Source organism: Tachysurus vachellii, chromosome 5, assembly GCF_030014155.1.
Source record: "Tachysurus vachellii isolate PV-2020 chromosome 5, HZAU_Pvac_v1, whole genome shotgun sequence".
Taxonomy (NCBI): domain Eukaryota; kingdom Metazoa; phylum Chordata; class Actinopteri; order Siluriformes; family Bagridae; genus Tachysurus; species Tachysurus vachellii.
The window spans coordinates 14,563,858-14,581,269 of record NC_083464.1 but is presented as its reverse complement, the minus strand read 5'-3'; the positions used below and the strand labels follow the sequence as shown (position 1 = coordinate 14,581,269).

At 37.8% G+C, this 17,412-nt stretch overlaps 2 protein-coding genes across 2 annotated transcripts in view; one reads left to right on the top strand and one right to left on the bottom strand.

Moving 5' to 3' along the window:
• Window positions 1–17,412, top strand: part of utp11 (UTP11 small subunit processome component) — a 120,378-nt gene that overhangs the window by 24,736 nt on the left and 78,230 nt on the right. The window lies entirely within an intron of this gene.
• pou3f1 (POU class 3 homeobox 1) lies at window positions 5,178–8,230 on the bottom strand. The gene has a single exon (XM_060869908.1). It carries the CDS (start codon window positions 8,201–8,203, stop codon window positions 7,088–7,090), a length of 1,116 nt encoding a protein of 371 aa, XP_060725891.1. The 5' UTR covers window positions 8,204–8,230; the 3' UTR covers window positions 5,178–7,087.

Genomic DNA, 17,412 nt, shown 5'->3' with positions numbered 1-17,412 from the left:
CTGCAGTGTCCTGTATCATAAATAACACAGCAATATCTCTCTCTTGTGCTCTGCTGAAGCTTTTCATATGGTAAATAGTTGATCACTGTGTGGCCACATTGCAGCCCATCTTTCATGTAGTTCTGAGAGGAAATCTTCAGGTGTAGAATAGAAAGAATTGTCGATGAAAAAAATGAAAAAATCTTTTTCTCTGCTCTCCCCTCCAACCCCTACTCTGCCCTTCGTTGGTGGGTCATGTATTTATTTGATAAATGAGAAAGAATCAGACAGAGGTTGATACAGTATGAGGTATAAGGGAAGCTAAAGAAAGAGACCTGGAGCGCTTAACCACCTGCTGATTAAAACTGTTAATGGATAATCGACTATTCTGTCTTAATGTATCTACCTCCTTAACTATCTGATGCCTTACAGCCTTGTTTAAACATTCTAATCCCACATTATTTGGTTTTCTTTTTATAAAAGCCCACTGCTATATAGTGGAATTCGTAATTATTTGTAATCGGGTCTCTTCATTTGGAACAATTTCAGTGAAATTCATAAAAGCAGGTAGCACTGTGGTCCTACACCTCCACATCTGATCCTGAGCCTGTGCAAAGATTCACATGTTCTTCAAGCATTCATATAGGTTTCTTCTGGGTTTCTCTGGTTTCCTTTCACCTCCCTATGGTGGATTGATGACACTCAGTTAACCCTAGAAGTGAATGTGCTTTTGAATGTGTACATTGTGCCTTGTGATGGGAAATGGAATGGATCTGCTGCAAACCTGCTCAGGATAAAGTGTTACTGAAGATAAATGAATGAATGAGACATAAACCTGCATGCCAGTGGATGCCAGTAGTAATCCAGTATGCCAGTACATCCTTTATATCATTGCTAGTCTGGATCTTAAGTGGGGTTGATAGATTTTGGTCTTAGTCTTAATAAAATATGTAAGGTAGAGGGTTCTTGCTATTAAGCTAGATGCTTATACAGCATTTTAATGGGATTCACATATGTTCACCAGGATCCTTGGCATCACTTCACACTCTTAAGGAAAAGACAGTAGTTTAAAATAGCAATAAATGCATTATTCAGGCATAATTAGCAGCATTGTTGTAGTGTTTGTAATGTCATTAATAATACTCTGCAACCAAATAATGCGCTTAATGTTATTTATCTGTTGGCAGATAGATGCGACTAATCCTCATTCATTTGCCGTGGATCAATGCAAATCCGCTAGCGTGAACGAACCTCCCCCCATGAGCCCATGGTTCCTAATGTATTTTCTCACCATTAACCAGCTATAATCCCTGCTAATCATCACTAATCCACATCTCCTGAGTTTGATGATATTCTCCTGATGAAGGAGGCAGTGTCAGCCCTCACACATGCAACTGCAGCTGAGATATATGGCTGTGAAGACTCTGAAAGGAGGAGGAGAGAGAGAGAGAGAGAGAGAGAGAGAGAGAGAGAGAGAGAGAGAGAGAGAGAGAGATGCTTTCTATACAAGCCTGATGGCACTAAATATCTGCAATGACTCTTCCTATGGCTAAGTATACTTATGCACAAACAACCAATCTGCACTTAGCAGAGCTGCACATCTGCTTTATGTGTTTCATGGAGAATCTATAGACAATCCTATGCTCAGTTATTCACCTTTCCATCTTTATTATGTCCATGTAGAATCCCTGAAGTCTTTCTGTATTAACCTTAGGATTGTCTTTATGCAGTTGTAGAAAGCTTAACTCAAGTTTAACTGCTTACACTTCATGTAAGCAGAGTTGGATTAATAGTTAAAAAATGGCTCACTGACAAGTAAAAGTATGTTTGTGTTTTCCCTTTCAGCTGCATAGCTGTAGTAATATTATGTACTTAGGACTAGAGCTGATACAAGTGTCAGCATATTCAAAATTACTATACAGTTTGAAGAAATGATAAAATGGATATAAATGATAAAATATTCTATTCAAATGGTGCATGGGTAAAATCGTCATTTAACAAAATATAAAAAAAAAGCTTTATCTTGGTAGAAAAATGGGGTGGCAATGCTGATGCTTAAAATTTATCTAAGGGTAATTTGACTGTTTATATTTACGATTTGTATATATTTTTTTGGAATTGCAATACAGAAAGTTAGAAAGCTATTGTTAGAGGAACACAAAGAATAATTTCTAAGCTATTTAAAAAATTTGATTTCTTAGTAAAAAAATCTTACAGTTAATGAAATATTTTAATCCATACAAGCTCATAACTGTTCTGTGTACTTTTACATGTATGATCATTTGAGAGCATAATTATATCAAGTGTAAGTTTTTCACTCCATCTGAATTCTTCAATCTTGCCATCTTGTGCTGGTCCACATTTCAGCACAGGAATGATCAAAGGTCACTTTATTGCCTTTCAGGTCAAGCACATAAGGCTCTAAACATGTTCAGTGCTCTTTTGTACAGTATGTGTGCACTCTAACTCTATCTTTGCTTATCAGAATCTTTCCCACTTTCTAACTCCGTACATATGATCTAATGAAACCTTTCATGCAATTAGTACAACTCAGTGCTTGCCTTATCTTGAAGTAATTAATAAATGCAAAGATATTCAAATGGTCTCTTCTTTAACTGGGTATAGAAATAGAATTGCAATGAAGCTTTAAACCCCAATCCAATGTATCAGTTCTATTTTATCAATGGTGTGGAATTGGAACCAAATTTTTCGAACGATGGCTAAAGTGAAGTCATGAATTAAGGACAGTTTACATGTGTAAGTTTGTTTATGGAAATTTTCCAGCACATTAATCCTTGTATGTCTGTATGGACATACAAATGTATGTTTGTATGGACATTACTGTTACATCATGATGTACAATAAACAGTTTATAATCAATTAATTATCTATCCTGAATAAAGAAGGAGAGAGAGAGAGAGAGAGAGAGAGAGAGAGAGAGAGAGAGAGAGAGAGAGAGAGATTAAATAATAAAAAAAAAGCTTAAATAGATGCTTTTGATTCTTATTTTGGCCAAATCAAAACTAAATTTCGCAGAGGCAACACAGCACAACGATTGGGTTTAATGGCATGATGACATTGAAAACTGTCTTTGCCAGAATTTACGATGCTTTTGGGAAACTGTGGTCTAGGTGCGATCTATAGGTACATTTATATTGAATCGTTTGGACGGTAGGGGGCGCATTTGCCTAACAATTCCACTCCTCAAGCTCTTGAAGAGAATGGGGTCTCGTCTGATGCCCGAGTTGTATGACAGAATATTTGACTGGTATAAAGTAAAAAAAAATTTAAAGTAATTCATTTTTTGTTTGTTGTTTTTTTTTCTTTCTTTTTTTTTTTTTTTTACATTTATATTTATCGAGTTTACCTCATAATAAAACAACATCTGTAATAATAGGATGTAACAGAGTCATAATTGGTCATATTTATCATTAAAGGTGTCAACCATCCCGAAGAGATTCAAAAAAAAGCAGAATATTAACATAACTATTAATGTTTATATTGCAGTGATATAGAACATTTATACATATTGTCTATCATTGCTTTAAAGCTTACAAGTTTTATTTTTAATTCTAAATTACAGAAACAATCTGAAACGAAATGTTTTACTGAATTAGTGAAACAAGTTTTAATCCACTGTAACTGTAGTTAAAATAACAAAAGGTTTATTATTGTCAAAAAAAAAAATTGACGTTTTAATCTTTTAACAGCAGATCAAATGGTTTGATATTTAGATATAGTGTATAGGTGAAATAGTGAAACTAATTCCGGTTATGAGTAACACCCCTAATAAGCCTTTTTCTTCTTCATTTACTCATCTGCACTTTCTTACTTTTTTCATTCTTTATCTTAACTATTTTTCCTTGGACAGTTTCCCATGGACATGCTATTTCGTGTCAGTCTGTGAGTTCATATGATTTCATGTGTGTAATTGTTGTAACCTTAACAATTCCTAAAAGTCTTTTTTAAGTCGAATTAGTTTTAAACACTGCGCACACTGTAATCGACACGTTTCAGCAATCGCGACTTACAGTAACTTAACAACACATAGATTTCTAAAACACATGAAATAACAGAATTGAATACGTTATACTCAAATATATAATACATCTGGAAGGGCCATATGTCCAGCTAAAAGCACATTTCATCGGTCTCACTTATGCGCTTTGCATTAAAATAGAGTGGACTGAAAGTCGCAGTGCCATATGTTCAGTTCAAACACAAATAAATATTAGCAAAGTGCATCATTTATGATGCACATAATATGACCAAATGTGTGGGTATCCTGTAACTATTTTAAAAGGTTTTAATAAATGATTCCTGATTCCTTGCTCGGGTTGTTTTACTGTACATTAAAAATGTTTTTCTTTTTGGGGAAAAATAGAAGATGAAGATAGAAGGGGTGATATTTAAGTTTTCCCCAAAAAGAAGAACATTTTTCATGTATTGTAAGAAAGCCTGAGCGAGAAGAATCATTTACAATTATTAAAGATGGAGATTAGAAGATGAAGTTAGGAGTGATATTTAAGTTCATCTCTGATTTTTCCCCAAATAGAAGAACATTTTTAATGTATTGTAAGACAGCCTGAACAAGGAAAAAATCATTTACAGGGATAAAAGATGAAGATGAGAAGATGAAGATTAGAAGATGAAGTTAGAAGGAGTGATATTTAAGTTCATCTATGATTTTGTGCACTGCAAGTGAATTGTCTACGATATTAGATGAATCGGTGTATATTCGAATAACCTCGCTTCAGCATTTTGGTGTTCACATTGATGAAATTGAGTTGTGTTGATTTTTACGTGTTTTCATATTATCCATTTAAATGCAGAAGTGTTTCCCACCAGAAAACACCAGTAAGTATCAGTTCCATTAACAAGCTGTGGTGTTAACTTTAATCTGTCTGTGTTATAAGAGCCAAAACAAACAGTGGATGTTGGACCTATTTTTTATTTACAAATTTGATTAAATATGCTTATCATTTATTTATCTCCTGATTTTGACAAAACACACTTGAACGAATAAAGGGAGCAGCATAGAGCAGGTGGAGATACAGTGGTGATGATACTGAAGCTAAACGATGTGTTATCTATTATACCCTATTTTATTTGTTTTATTATTCTTTATGTATTAACCAAAATATGAGATCTGTGGTGGAGAATGTGGAAATTTCATCTTAAAAAAGACAGAAGCCAAGTTCTCGAATATACGTTTTATGTAAGTAATAAAATATTACTATAACATAAATATAAACGTGACTTTGCAGTCTACATTTCGCAATCAACATACAACCAATGTAGTAAACAAAAACATTTGTAATTCACTGCAACATAATTAACAGAGCCAAACAGAAAGCTCCGAACAACTTTAAGAAATAAATATATAGATATATAAATGGTCAAATCCATAAACGAAATATTAAAATATCTTCTTGGAATTAGTAAGTGTACAAAACTGCCCGGAAAGAACAACAAAAAAAAAAGATCCAAAACAAACTCAGAACAAATACATATGTTTACATATTGGACATATTTACATATTGGAAATAATAATGACAGCTATTTGTTTAAAATCTTTTCTTTTTTTTTTGTTTGTTGTTTTTTGGAAAAGTTGTATATCCCACACGATTTGAAATAACAGAATTGCAAAAAAAAAAAAACTTCATAAAATAATAATAATAATAATAATAATAATAATAATAATAATAATAATAATAATAAAATGAACACCTGCTCCAAACTGCTCACTCACAGATGCCTTGAGAAACGACACGAAACGCACGACTTATTCAGGATCCCTTTTTTATGTCCTGCTTTCAGAAAACAATAAATAATCCCACATCGGATAATTTCATCAGCACAATCAGTCTTCCTCTATTCGTTAACAGACCGGTAGGGAATAAATCCGAGCGACCACAGATATGTCCAAAAACTAGAGTTCTAAATAGTACGTCCAAATAGTTGTATACTATTTTAACATACTAGTTAGTACGCCAGTGTACGGACTTGGGCACAGCAGAGCGCACGACCAGACTGGGCCGATGGTAATAAGACATAAGGAAAGGAGTACAGCAGAATAGACGGGCGCTGAAATTTACCTGAGATACTACTTTTATTTCCATTTTCGCCCTTTCAGTTTCCAAAACTGGTTTAGCCTGTGCCGGAAAAAACACTGTCGATTCTTATAACTCTGGATGAGTTACGGATAATGTAAACAAGAAAACGTCTCGTTTAGTTATCATGAAAATAATAAATAAATGCGAGCATGAGAACGCAAGAATAAGTGCTTATAACAAAAGAGTGGAAAAAAAGTGAACCGCGAAAATGACAATTTGGTTTGTTTTTAAACCATGTAGGCTAATTGACAGTACCATCTTTTTTTTTTTTTATAGTTTAGAAGAAATCAGGTATCTGCTCATATAACGGACATTTGTAAACAAGATACATCTCCAAATTATGGCTCAGTGGCTTTGTCAAAATGTTTGGGTTGTGGTTACTCGAAAAATACACAAAAAGGCCAAAATGGTCAGAGAGGAAAACAAATACAACACTGAAACGTAAAAGGTTAAAACATCCCGAATAAAGTAAACATCACAAAATGTTCTGACAACTATACGGTAACAGTGAATCTGTTAATTGTTAGAATGTAGAAAACGTGTCCTTTGTTGACAACAGATCAGACAACCACCACCATCACCATCACCTCAGATTAAAGCCTGCGACAGCAATGAGAAAAAAACATCTCTTTTGTGGCATATGGCTCCTTTTGAGCAGCGCTGAAATAATCGAATTATTATTTTCTCCACCAGAACGCCTTCAAATCAATACGTTTTTAGTGAAAACGGTTTTCTCTAAAATGCACATCAATTCGACTCTGCAGTCATTCATGCGTTTTGTTCCCCTTATCATTTGCGTCCCATCTACTGTTGTTGCGCCACAGTCTCCGGTCTGCGGCGAGAAACTCTTTTTCACCCAACTTTGCTGCGTGCATTGTCACTCTGGATAACAAATGCAAAAAATTAAATACTGTGAAATCCCTAGTCCCCTTTTCTCTATCGATGTTCTTTTTTGTTTCTGTTGAAATAAGAGCTTTTACTCAGGAGTACAGTCACTGGACGGGACTTTGTAGCGTGTGGTGAAGCGGAGGGGTCTCCGCCTGTGAGTAAACGTCCTCCATACTTGGATGCGCGACCCCCACCGGGGTCATTCTTTTCTCTTTCTGTCTTCTGTTGCAAAACCACACGCGCACGACCTCTTTCTCCAGCTGCAGCGTGCCGGCCAACGTGCTGATCTCGTGCGCCGAGGGCTTTGGGCACTTCAGGAAGTGGTTCTCCAGCGCCCCTTTCACCCCGACCTCGATCGAGGTCCTCTTCTTGCGCTTGCGGCCCTGTGCCGCGATCTTGTCCAAGTTTGTCGGGCTTCCCGTGTTCGAGTCTGTCTCCTCTAGCCATTTGTTGAGGAGCGGCTTAAGTTTGCACATGTTCTTGAAACTAAGCTGCAGTGCCTCGAACCTGCAGATTGTGGTCTGAGAGAACACGTTGCCGTACAGCGTGCCGAGCGCCAGCCCCACGTCCGCTTGCGTGAAGCCAAGTTTGATGCGCCGCTGCTTAAACTGCTTGGCGAACTGCTCAAGGTCGTCGGAGCTGGGCGCGTCCTCGTCTGAATGGTCCTGGTGGTGGCCGAACGGCTGCTGCGGTGACTCGAGCTGATGTTCATGACCGCCGGCATCATCGTGCAGCGGCTCGCGCATGCCATGATGCAGCGATGGTTGCGGGCTCAACATAGCATAGCCCGTCTGAGAGTAGACCAGTGACTGGTGGCCCCCGGAAGCGGGCGACAGCGGAGACAGGTGATGCCCGGTGCTGCTCGGCGCCCACGAGCCGTGGTGGCCGTTCTGTGCAGCTTGGTGAACCAAATGCGACCTGTGGTACCCACTAGTCAGCTCTTCTCGGCTAGCAGGCACGCTGGCCTTGTGCTCAGGCTGCTGGCCGAGGTGCGTCCCGCTGCTCCAGTCAGCCCCGGATGTGGGCAGCCACTGGTGGTGCGTCAGGCTCATCGGGTGGCCCGCGTTGGACGCCGCAAGCCCTTGTAGATACTCGTGGTGCATCATCTTCTGCACTTCTCGATAGGTCGTGCCCTGGTGCATCCGGTCCGAGTCCGGGTGCATGAGAGGGTTGGAAGGCAACGAATTATTCCGTGGGATATACTGAGCTGTCGTCGCCATGGCTCCGACTCCGAAAACTGACGCGCGCTCCGGAGCTGAGAGAGCTTTTTAGAGCGCGAGCGCGACAGCCCATGCGGGGAGGCGCTGGAGCAGCGCGCGGACACGCCTCCCCTGCGCGTGTATTGGCTGCTGGCCGCCTCGAGCTCTACTGACGCTTCGTGTTTTCCCCTCGCGCGGGCTGCTTGGTTGGCTGTCTCCCGCCGCGATCCCAGTTACTTGCAATTGGCGGCTTTCACAATGCTTTCTCTCGCTCTTTTGAAATCCCTTTCTTCTTCTTTTCCCCCACTAGTCAAGACAGCGAGTAGCAAAGCCGTAGGAAATCACTGGCTGGTGGGTTGTTTTGCAAATGACCACGTGGGGGAGTTCCGCACTCTTCAGTACGGGGGCAGAAGGGCCCCCCTTACCGACTGAAATTAGTACTGTTAGTAACTGTAGCTCTGCTCTCCTTTTAAAAGCATCAGTATTCTAAAGTATCCCAACAATCCTTCAAATGATTCATGTAAATCACTTGACTGTATTGACATAAGTGTTTTATGTTGAGTACAATGGTAGTTTACAGTATCGATGCAAAGCACTTATTATTCATATAATGGCAAAGAAAAAATGATAGACTCAAAACCTCACTGAATGTCCTCACGCGCTCAAGTTCACTAAAAGACCACAAATTAGCATTTTTCATAGGATTATTTAAGATTCCTACATGTAGTTTCTTCAGTGTCGTTTCCCATATCTATATTCAATAATGATGACATTCCATGCATATTTCTACTTTTTAGAAATTGTTCAGGATAAATGTATGTATTTCATTAGAATTATGATGTTTTTTTCTTTTTCTTCTGTCATCCTCGTCAGTTTCGCAATGTTTGAATCTAGCAAATCTTACCCGAGCTACAATTATTTCTTTTACAGCTAATTTTTTTTCCATGTATCCCGAAACAAACAGTAAGAAATCCTGCGTTTTTCTCCTGGCTTCTTTTCGCACCGCTTTCCCGGCTGATCTGATTACTTTTCTCTTCACGTTTTGTCCCAATAGCAAATTACCAATTCTATGAATTGCAAAGCAGCCTCTGAGACGCTGAGGGGTAGAGAGGGGGAGATTGTGAAGATTGAAAGGGATCTTTGCAAACACAATCACGTTCTTAAATGGAAATGCGGGGCTTTAAACAAATCTTACATCTCTCCTGTTTCAGTCGTCTAAAACTCCGCAATCAGGAACACACACTCCTTCTGCATCCGGAGCTGTTGCTGAAGATATTTTTTGGTATCATTCCTATTTTAATTATTTAATATAATGTATTTTTGCTAACGGTCGCATTTGTGCATTTGTCTTGTGTTCAGTGGGCTATTTCCACAGGGTTTTGAATAGAAATGCAACGTAATATTTGGGAAAACCAGACTTGAAAGCGAAAATGCTTCGATTTGGTAAGTTTTCACTTTTCCTTTCAGCGTGTCCTTTCTGTGTGTGTGTGTGTGTGCGCCCACGCGCGCGCACGCGTGTGTGTGTGTTTAGGGTCACAGGTGCTCCTCACAACTCTTTCAAAGGCGGGGTTATGTCCAGTCATACTTTATTTATTTATCTCATTGGCGTTATAAGTAAGATGTAGCCTATCATAAAGGGTATTTATTAAACATTTGGTCTTCAATGTATTTATTAAACATTTATAGAGAGGAAGAAGGCACAGTTTTTCAATCTATATTCTTCTTTTGCTTGATAACCATATAACATTTTGGTTTATAAATATTCTACTTTTCTGTATTAAGCCAATTTTCAATAATATTGCATGCTTTTTATATGACAGCCTATTAACGTAGGCCGCAATAATCCTAATCCTAACATTAATCCTTATATGTCGTTATGCGCTATGCTTCTTCTTAAATCGAAATACTGTTATTTACTTCAATTATATTATATTCTGTTTAAATAGACCAATATTTCATTCCATATCAACTTCGCTCACCACTCTATTATAGGATATCAGTTTGGTCTTGTCATCATGTAAGTGTGTGACATGCTCTGAATGAATGTAGAGTCTATCAAACAGAGCAGAGTAGATGACGGAGACGTCATGGATGGTGTGATACAGAGTTTATCCTGAGCCTCAAAGCTCTCTTTCCGGGACGCACTTAATGAGCATGCTTTACTGTCCGCTCCTGCTCATTTGAGAGTCTATAAAAAGCCCGATGATCGCTGTTCGGGGAGTCGAGGCAAAGCAGAGGCACAGACCGACTCTTGTAGTTCCCCCGCTGGCTAAAAAAGCACGCAGATGCTCGCCGATAATACGGCCTTGTGTGGCGCGGGGGCATTTTTCCCTGGACGCGCGAGGTTGCCATGGAGAGGCTGCTGAAAGGACTGCACTGATGTGTCTGATGAGTGATTTGCGTTACAGGAAAAAGGCAAAGAATAGGCCCTGTTCTGTACGATTTCTATAAGACAGTAGGGAACAACTGTGCTCTTTGACCATCGTGGACGCACTAAATTTGGCTGCAGCAGTTAACGAAGTTTAAGAGGTTAGACTTATGTATAACTAAACCAACTGCACATTTCTCAGATCAGCTTTTTATTTTTATGCTTAAAACTTATTTAAAGAAATGATTCAGCAGCCGTAAAGAATTCGTATAGGCAGAATTAGTCTTCGTTTGCAGACTGATTTGCCTCATAGTAATGATTTTCCATAAATGCTCGTCTACGCCTTAATTGCTTTTACTACATCATTATTCTCTACGTTGCTCTGATTTTTCTCAATAGGCCACGCCCCCTAATCACGTGACTTAATCTAAACTATAATAACACTTCCATATCCTGACTATAATCAGAATCAGCCCTTTATATATATAAAGACGCCGTGCATTTTATAGACATTTTCAATCAAAATTTAATCCTTTAATTGTTAACATTTATAAAAAAAATAAAAATGACAGATAATACATCATTTTGTTTCCCATTATGTTTATAACATTTTAATATTCGTTAATTTAACTATATTAAACTCATGTATAATATCACTATTACATAACTCTGAGTTATTGTTATAGAAAATGAAGATTTTTAAAGGAAACTTTATAACACATTTGATGACTAATTTCTATGAAATAATTACTTCCAGTTCGGATAAGCGGTAGAAGATGAGTGAGTGAGTGAGTGAGTGAGTGAGTGAATTACTTCCAGTAACGTTTTTCGTTACTCTGTGGCACTGATTTATTCGAATATACGAAGTTTCTGATAATCCATATGTACTGATTCATTTAGTTTGTCCAGTTTTTGTATTTATTTGTCATTTAGTATGCAATTGAGTATTATTATATTACTGTAACATCGTAAACAAGTCGAAAAAACATATAAAAAGGAACTAAAACAAACCACAGTGTAGGATAATGACATGTGGTTGACGTGACAGACTTAAACACTGTGTAGGATAATACACACTATAGTGTAGCTTGACGTGACAGACCTAAACACTGTGTAGGATAACACACACTGTAGTGTAGCTTGTCGTGACAGACTTAAACACTGCGTAGGATAATACACACTGTAGTGTAGCTTGACGTGACAGACATAAACACTGTGTAGGATAATCAACACTATAATTTAATTTGACGTGAGACTTAAACACAGTGTAGGATAATAAACACTATAGTGTAGCTTGACGTGACAGATATAAACACTGTGTAGGATAATAAACACTATAGTGTAGCTTGACATGACAGACTTAAACACAGTGTAGGATAATAAACACTGTAGTGTAGCTTGACGTGACAGATATAAACACTGTGTAGGATAATAAACACTATAGTGTAGCTTGACATGACAGACTTAAACACAGTGTAAGATAATAAACACTAGAGTGTAGCTTGACGTGACAGACTTAAACACTATGTATGATAATCAACACTATAGTGTAGTTTGACGTGAGACTTAAACACTATGTATGATAATCAACACTATAGTGAAGTTTGACGTGAGACTTAAACATTATGTATGATAATCAACACTATAGTGTAGTTTGACGTGAGACGTAAACACTATGTATGATAATCAACACTATAGTGTAGTTTGACGTAAGACTTAAACACTGTGTAGGATAATAAACACTATAGTGTAGTTTGACGTGAAACTTAAACACTGTGTAGGATAATAAACACTATAGTGTAGGTTGACATGAGACTTAAACACTGTGTAGGATAATAAACACTATAGTGTAGGTTGACATGAGACTTAAACACAGTGTAGGATAATAAACACTGTAGTGTAGCTTGACATGACAGACTTAAACACAGTGTAAGATAATAAACACTAGAGTGTAGCTTGACGTGACAGACTTAAACACTATGTATGATAATCAACACTATAGTGTAGTTTGACGTGAGACTTAAACACTATGTATGATAATCAACACTATAGTGAAGTTTGACGTGAGACTTAAACATTATGTATGATAATCAACACTATAGTGTAGTTTGACGTGAGACTTAAACACTATGTATGATAATCAACACTATAGTGTAGTTTGACGTAAGACTTAAACACTGTGTAGGATAATAAACACTATAGTGTAGTTTGACGTGAAACTTAAACACTGTGTAGGATAATAAACACTATAGTGTAGGTTGACATGAGACTTAAACACTGTGTAGGATAATAAACACTATAGTGTAGGTTGACATGAGACTTAAACACTGTGTAGGATAATAAACACTATAGTGTAGCTTGACGTGACAGACTTAAACACTGAGAGTTGCCCTGTTTCCCCCCCCCAACTCTTACAATTCCTATTCATTAATAAAACATTACGATAGACGCAAACCTAAAGTGTTTTAATTATATATTCGCCTCACATAACTTCAACCGCCAAGTCTCCCTTTTCCACTCATCCATTTAGACATTTGTTTTGACAGACGTGGCTAATGGGCGCCGCGCTTCCCGTTTACAGAGTGCAACTCAGGTACGTCTCCAACACCCCCCCCCCCCACCCCCCACCCCTTTGGCTAACAAACTCAGGCCATTGCGCCAGACTCCCGAGGGAAACGCGAGGGGAACGTTTCCTCTTTACGGTAAAAAAAAAAGGTGTACGCTATCTCTCCACTTATCTTTGGGCTAATTAGGCGGGGCTCTGAAGACGCCGACATGAATATACGCGCAGAGACACGCAATTAGTGTGTGTGTGTGTGTGTGTGTGTGTGTCTGTGTGTCTGTGTGTGTGTGTGTGTGTGAGAAAGAGAGAGACAGACAGACTGAGAGACAGACAGTTTCCTTAGTTGTTAGTGTTACACAAACTAAACAGTGGAGGTGCTCTTCCTCTCAGCTCTGTAGAGTGGGATTGAACATGCTTGTGAGAAACGGTGAGATCAACCATATCATTTCACACAGATTTTGTGCATTTCTTCACTATGTATATTTCATTTAAACTGAACAAAAACTATAGAATATATACAAACACTTCACCCAAATGTAATGTTTATTTTGATGGATTTTTGTTTCAATTGTCTATGTAAATAGTAATGACAACTTTTTTTAGTGATTATATATTTAAAAAAAAATAATTATATATATATAATTTATATACATTAAATGTAAATTATATCAATTTAAATTATAAAAAATGTAATTATATTAAATATATAAAAAATTAAATATATTACTGTTCCAAGTTCACAGTTCAATTTGTCAGAGAATGTGCAGGGTTTGCATATGTTATGTTTGTAGTCCTTAGCTTGAACTTATTACAATTTTCACACCTTCAACATAAATATGCTGATAAAACTCTCAGTGTGGCCACAGCTGTAGACAAATATAGTCAAGTCAAGAAGCTTTTATTATCATTTCAACCATATATAGCTGTTGCAGTACACAGTGAAATGAGATAACGTTTCTCCAGGACCAGGGTGCTACATAGAACAAAGACAGAGCTAAGGATTTAGTAAGTTAGTCCTACTCACATAAACTGCATCTGTGCAACCTGGTGCAAACAGTGCAGGACACGGCAAACAAGACAGAAAGACAGTGCAGGACAAAAGACAGTGCAAACAAAAAATTACAAGACAATACACAAAAGACAATACACAAAAGACAATAAACAGAAACAGCGCCAACCAGTGTAAATACTGTATGTTCAGACAATATTACGTGTGCAGAAATACTGAATTTACACTGTATTATAGCAGCACTTACCTGAGATATTGTACAGGGTTGTGCAAAACAGCAATCAATCAACTGAAATGTCAGACAGATTGTGCAAATAGCAAAAAGTGTGCGAAAAACAGCATGTAAACAGACTGATGGATATATATTGGAAGTGTGTGTATTTAGTATAGGTCTGTGCAGTCCATACAGTTGATGTGTGCATGTTGTGCTTAGTACAGTTTAGTTATTAAGGAGTCTGATGGCTTGTGGGAAGAAACTGTTACACGGTCTGGTCGTGAGGGCCCAAATGCTTCTGTACCTTTTTCCAGACGGCAGTAGGGTGAAGAGTGTGTGTGTGTATGTGGGGTCATCCACAATGCTGTTGGCTTTGCGGATGCAGCATGTGGTGTAAATGTCCATGATAGAGAGAAGAGAAACTCCAAATATACAGGCAAATATACTGTACATACTGAAAGACTAACAGACACACACACACACACACACACACACACACACACACATACACACACATACACGCACACACACACACACACACACACACACACACACACACACACACACACACACACACACACACACACACACAGTTGCTGTTTTAACCTGCATGCATCTGTCCACTGAGGCCTCAATCCTCTACTTTCAATTCAAGGTGATCTTTATCCTGATGCCCCTCCCGGGTGTGCACTTGCCACCGACTTCCATGAAGACATGTTTATGTATGTATGTATGTGCAGAGGGGAAGACAGGGAGCTTTTGGAGGAAGCTGGTGCGATAAGCAGTGGAATTTGTGCTGCCTGAATATGGATGGCAGCCCAGCTTTTAGTAAGCAGCTGATAGAGAAGTAAACAGCTAGTGGGCTGAAGGGGTTGGACGCATGCACCTGAATACATTGGGGCCTTCTTCTGTCTATTACCTCAATAGCTGTTCAAATCCCTATTATTTCTTCTCATTACAATAATGTAGTTTGCCTGAAAATGTTGAAAGGACTGCTACCACAGAGACTAACTTTTTCTGATCCCTGTTGAAATATACTTAAATTCAAGGGGAGATTGTAGCATCAAACATTTTCAAATAGATTTACATATGATTTACTATCAGCACATGTTTTTGGTCAGACCAACAAACAAAACAGCATGTCTTGTTTTAATCCTGTAAAATGCTGGAAGCTCTATATTTAAAATTGTATTACATTTTAGTGGTATTATCCAGTATAATCATGGCCCATGGTCCTGACAAACAGAATGATGTAGCTGCATTGTTACTGAAGTTATATATTCCTTAGTTAAGTCTCTTGCTCTAAAGGTAAGTTACTAAAGGTTTTAATTAATTAGTAACTTGAAATGTTAATCCAAAAAGCATTAAAAGCAGCTAGTCACTGAACATAATGGAAAAAAATCACCAGGTTTTCTTAATTTGTCAGTATGAAACTAAATTTTTATCGATGCAAAAAAATCACTCCTATGCAAAGTATTAATCATTTCTGGATTACTTTTTATTCCTGATGTAATAGGAAAACAGTATAAACTAACTGCTGATACTTGAAGCTTAACAACAAAACTGGAAACATTTTACATGCTACTCAATGTCTACTAACTTTTTTTATATAACATCAATTCATTAACCATGAGAGTTTCCTAAAAAGTAGAGAAATAATTCCAAAAAGAAAAAGTGCTTTCTTTTAACTGTAGAGCTTTTTTCTTCTTCTTTTTTTCTTCGTTTTTTTTTTTTTTTACTTTTGTGTAAGCATTCCTTTTAAAAATCATTAATGTAAATTCAGAGACACTTTGTTTTTGATGCATCAGTGACAATAAATTATTTTGTGAGGTTTTGAGAGCCTTTTGATAAATCATCCATATTCAACAATCATCCGTGTCTCTAATAAGTATTTTAAGTATGAGGGAAATATTCTGTTGTTAGTATTGAATTACTATGTTATTATCTCCTTGCACTTAAGAGTAATGCTTTAATTTTTTATTAATAAAATAAGAGATTAAAAAAGATGTTCTATTTAGATATTATAGTATGATATTATAGATATTTAGTTTCTGGTGGTGAAAATGCCTGTAGACTGTTAAACCAGAGAGAATAGTTGTAGCAGTCCACTCATTAATATACACACAAGTGATATCCAGGGGCTCTCTCCAAAATTATTAATCATGTGCTTTGTCTTAATTAAATAGTAATTCATGTTAATGCTGTCCTAATGGAGCCCAGTCACCCTTTTCTCTTACTGTGCATGTGCAGCTAAAACGTTTACCGGGCCTGTCACTTCTTCTTTCTTTTGTCTTTTCATTATGCTACAAGAACCCTTAAAGACTGAGTGACTTTTCCACCTGTATAAATTTAATAGACCAATCAGAGAGCTCTGTCAAAGTAAGGTTGTCAGGGTCTTACTGGTCTTGAGTTCACTGAATTATGGAGTTCATTGCCAGAGGACAGAGAGTTCATGCCAAGCTCACACAATCCGGTGAGCAGATGTCAGAATTTCTCAGTCTTACCTTCATAATTAACCCACAAAAATGTCACTTGTCTTTCAAACATTTTTCTTACCCTAGTTTGTGGAAGGAAAGTCCACACGGTGTCTGTCTAAACATACCTTTTTCACGCATAACAGTCTTTTGATGTGAGACTGGGAAAGTGAGTGGCAAAGTGTCCAGGTTTTGCGAAAGAGGGGTCATGACCAGAGGTTGACCGCTCATGTCTCTCAGCGTTGTCTGTGCTCAAGCACTTGCAGGCAGACTGAATTGAGTTAGACTGCTTTTAATTGCGGATTGACCAGTCTGAGAGCTGCTTGCGCTTGGGTCAGCCCTGATAGCAGAGGTGGAGTCCCCAAAGCCCAGCTGCAATTTCAGTCCTGTAGGTCCTGGAAACAGGTGCAGAGAAGCTAAAGGGGATTTAGAAGCATTGGACTAATGATCCTAAGAGTTTATAAGGAGAGACTCATATAAGATTTGGATTGCTTCAATGGGGAAAAGTTTGAAATAAAGCAGAAACAGGCACACAAATCTTTATCTCTCACACACACACACACACACACACAGACCTGATGTTGACCACTTTAGCAGGTTGA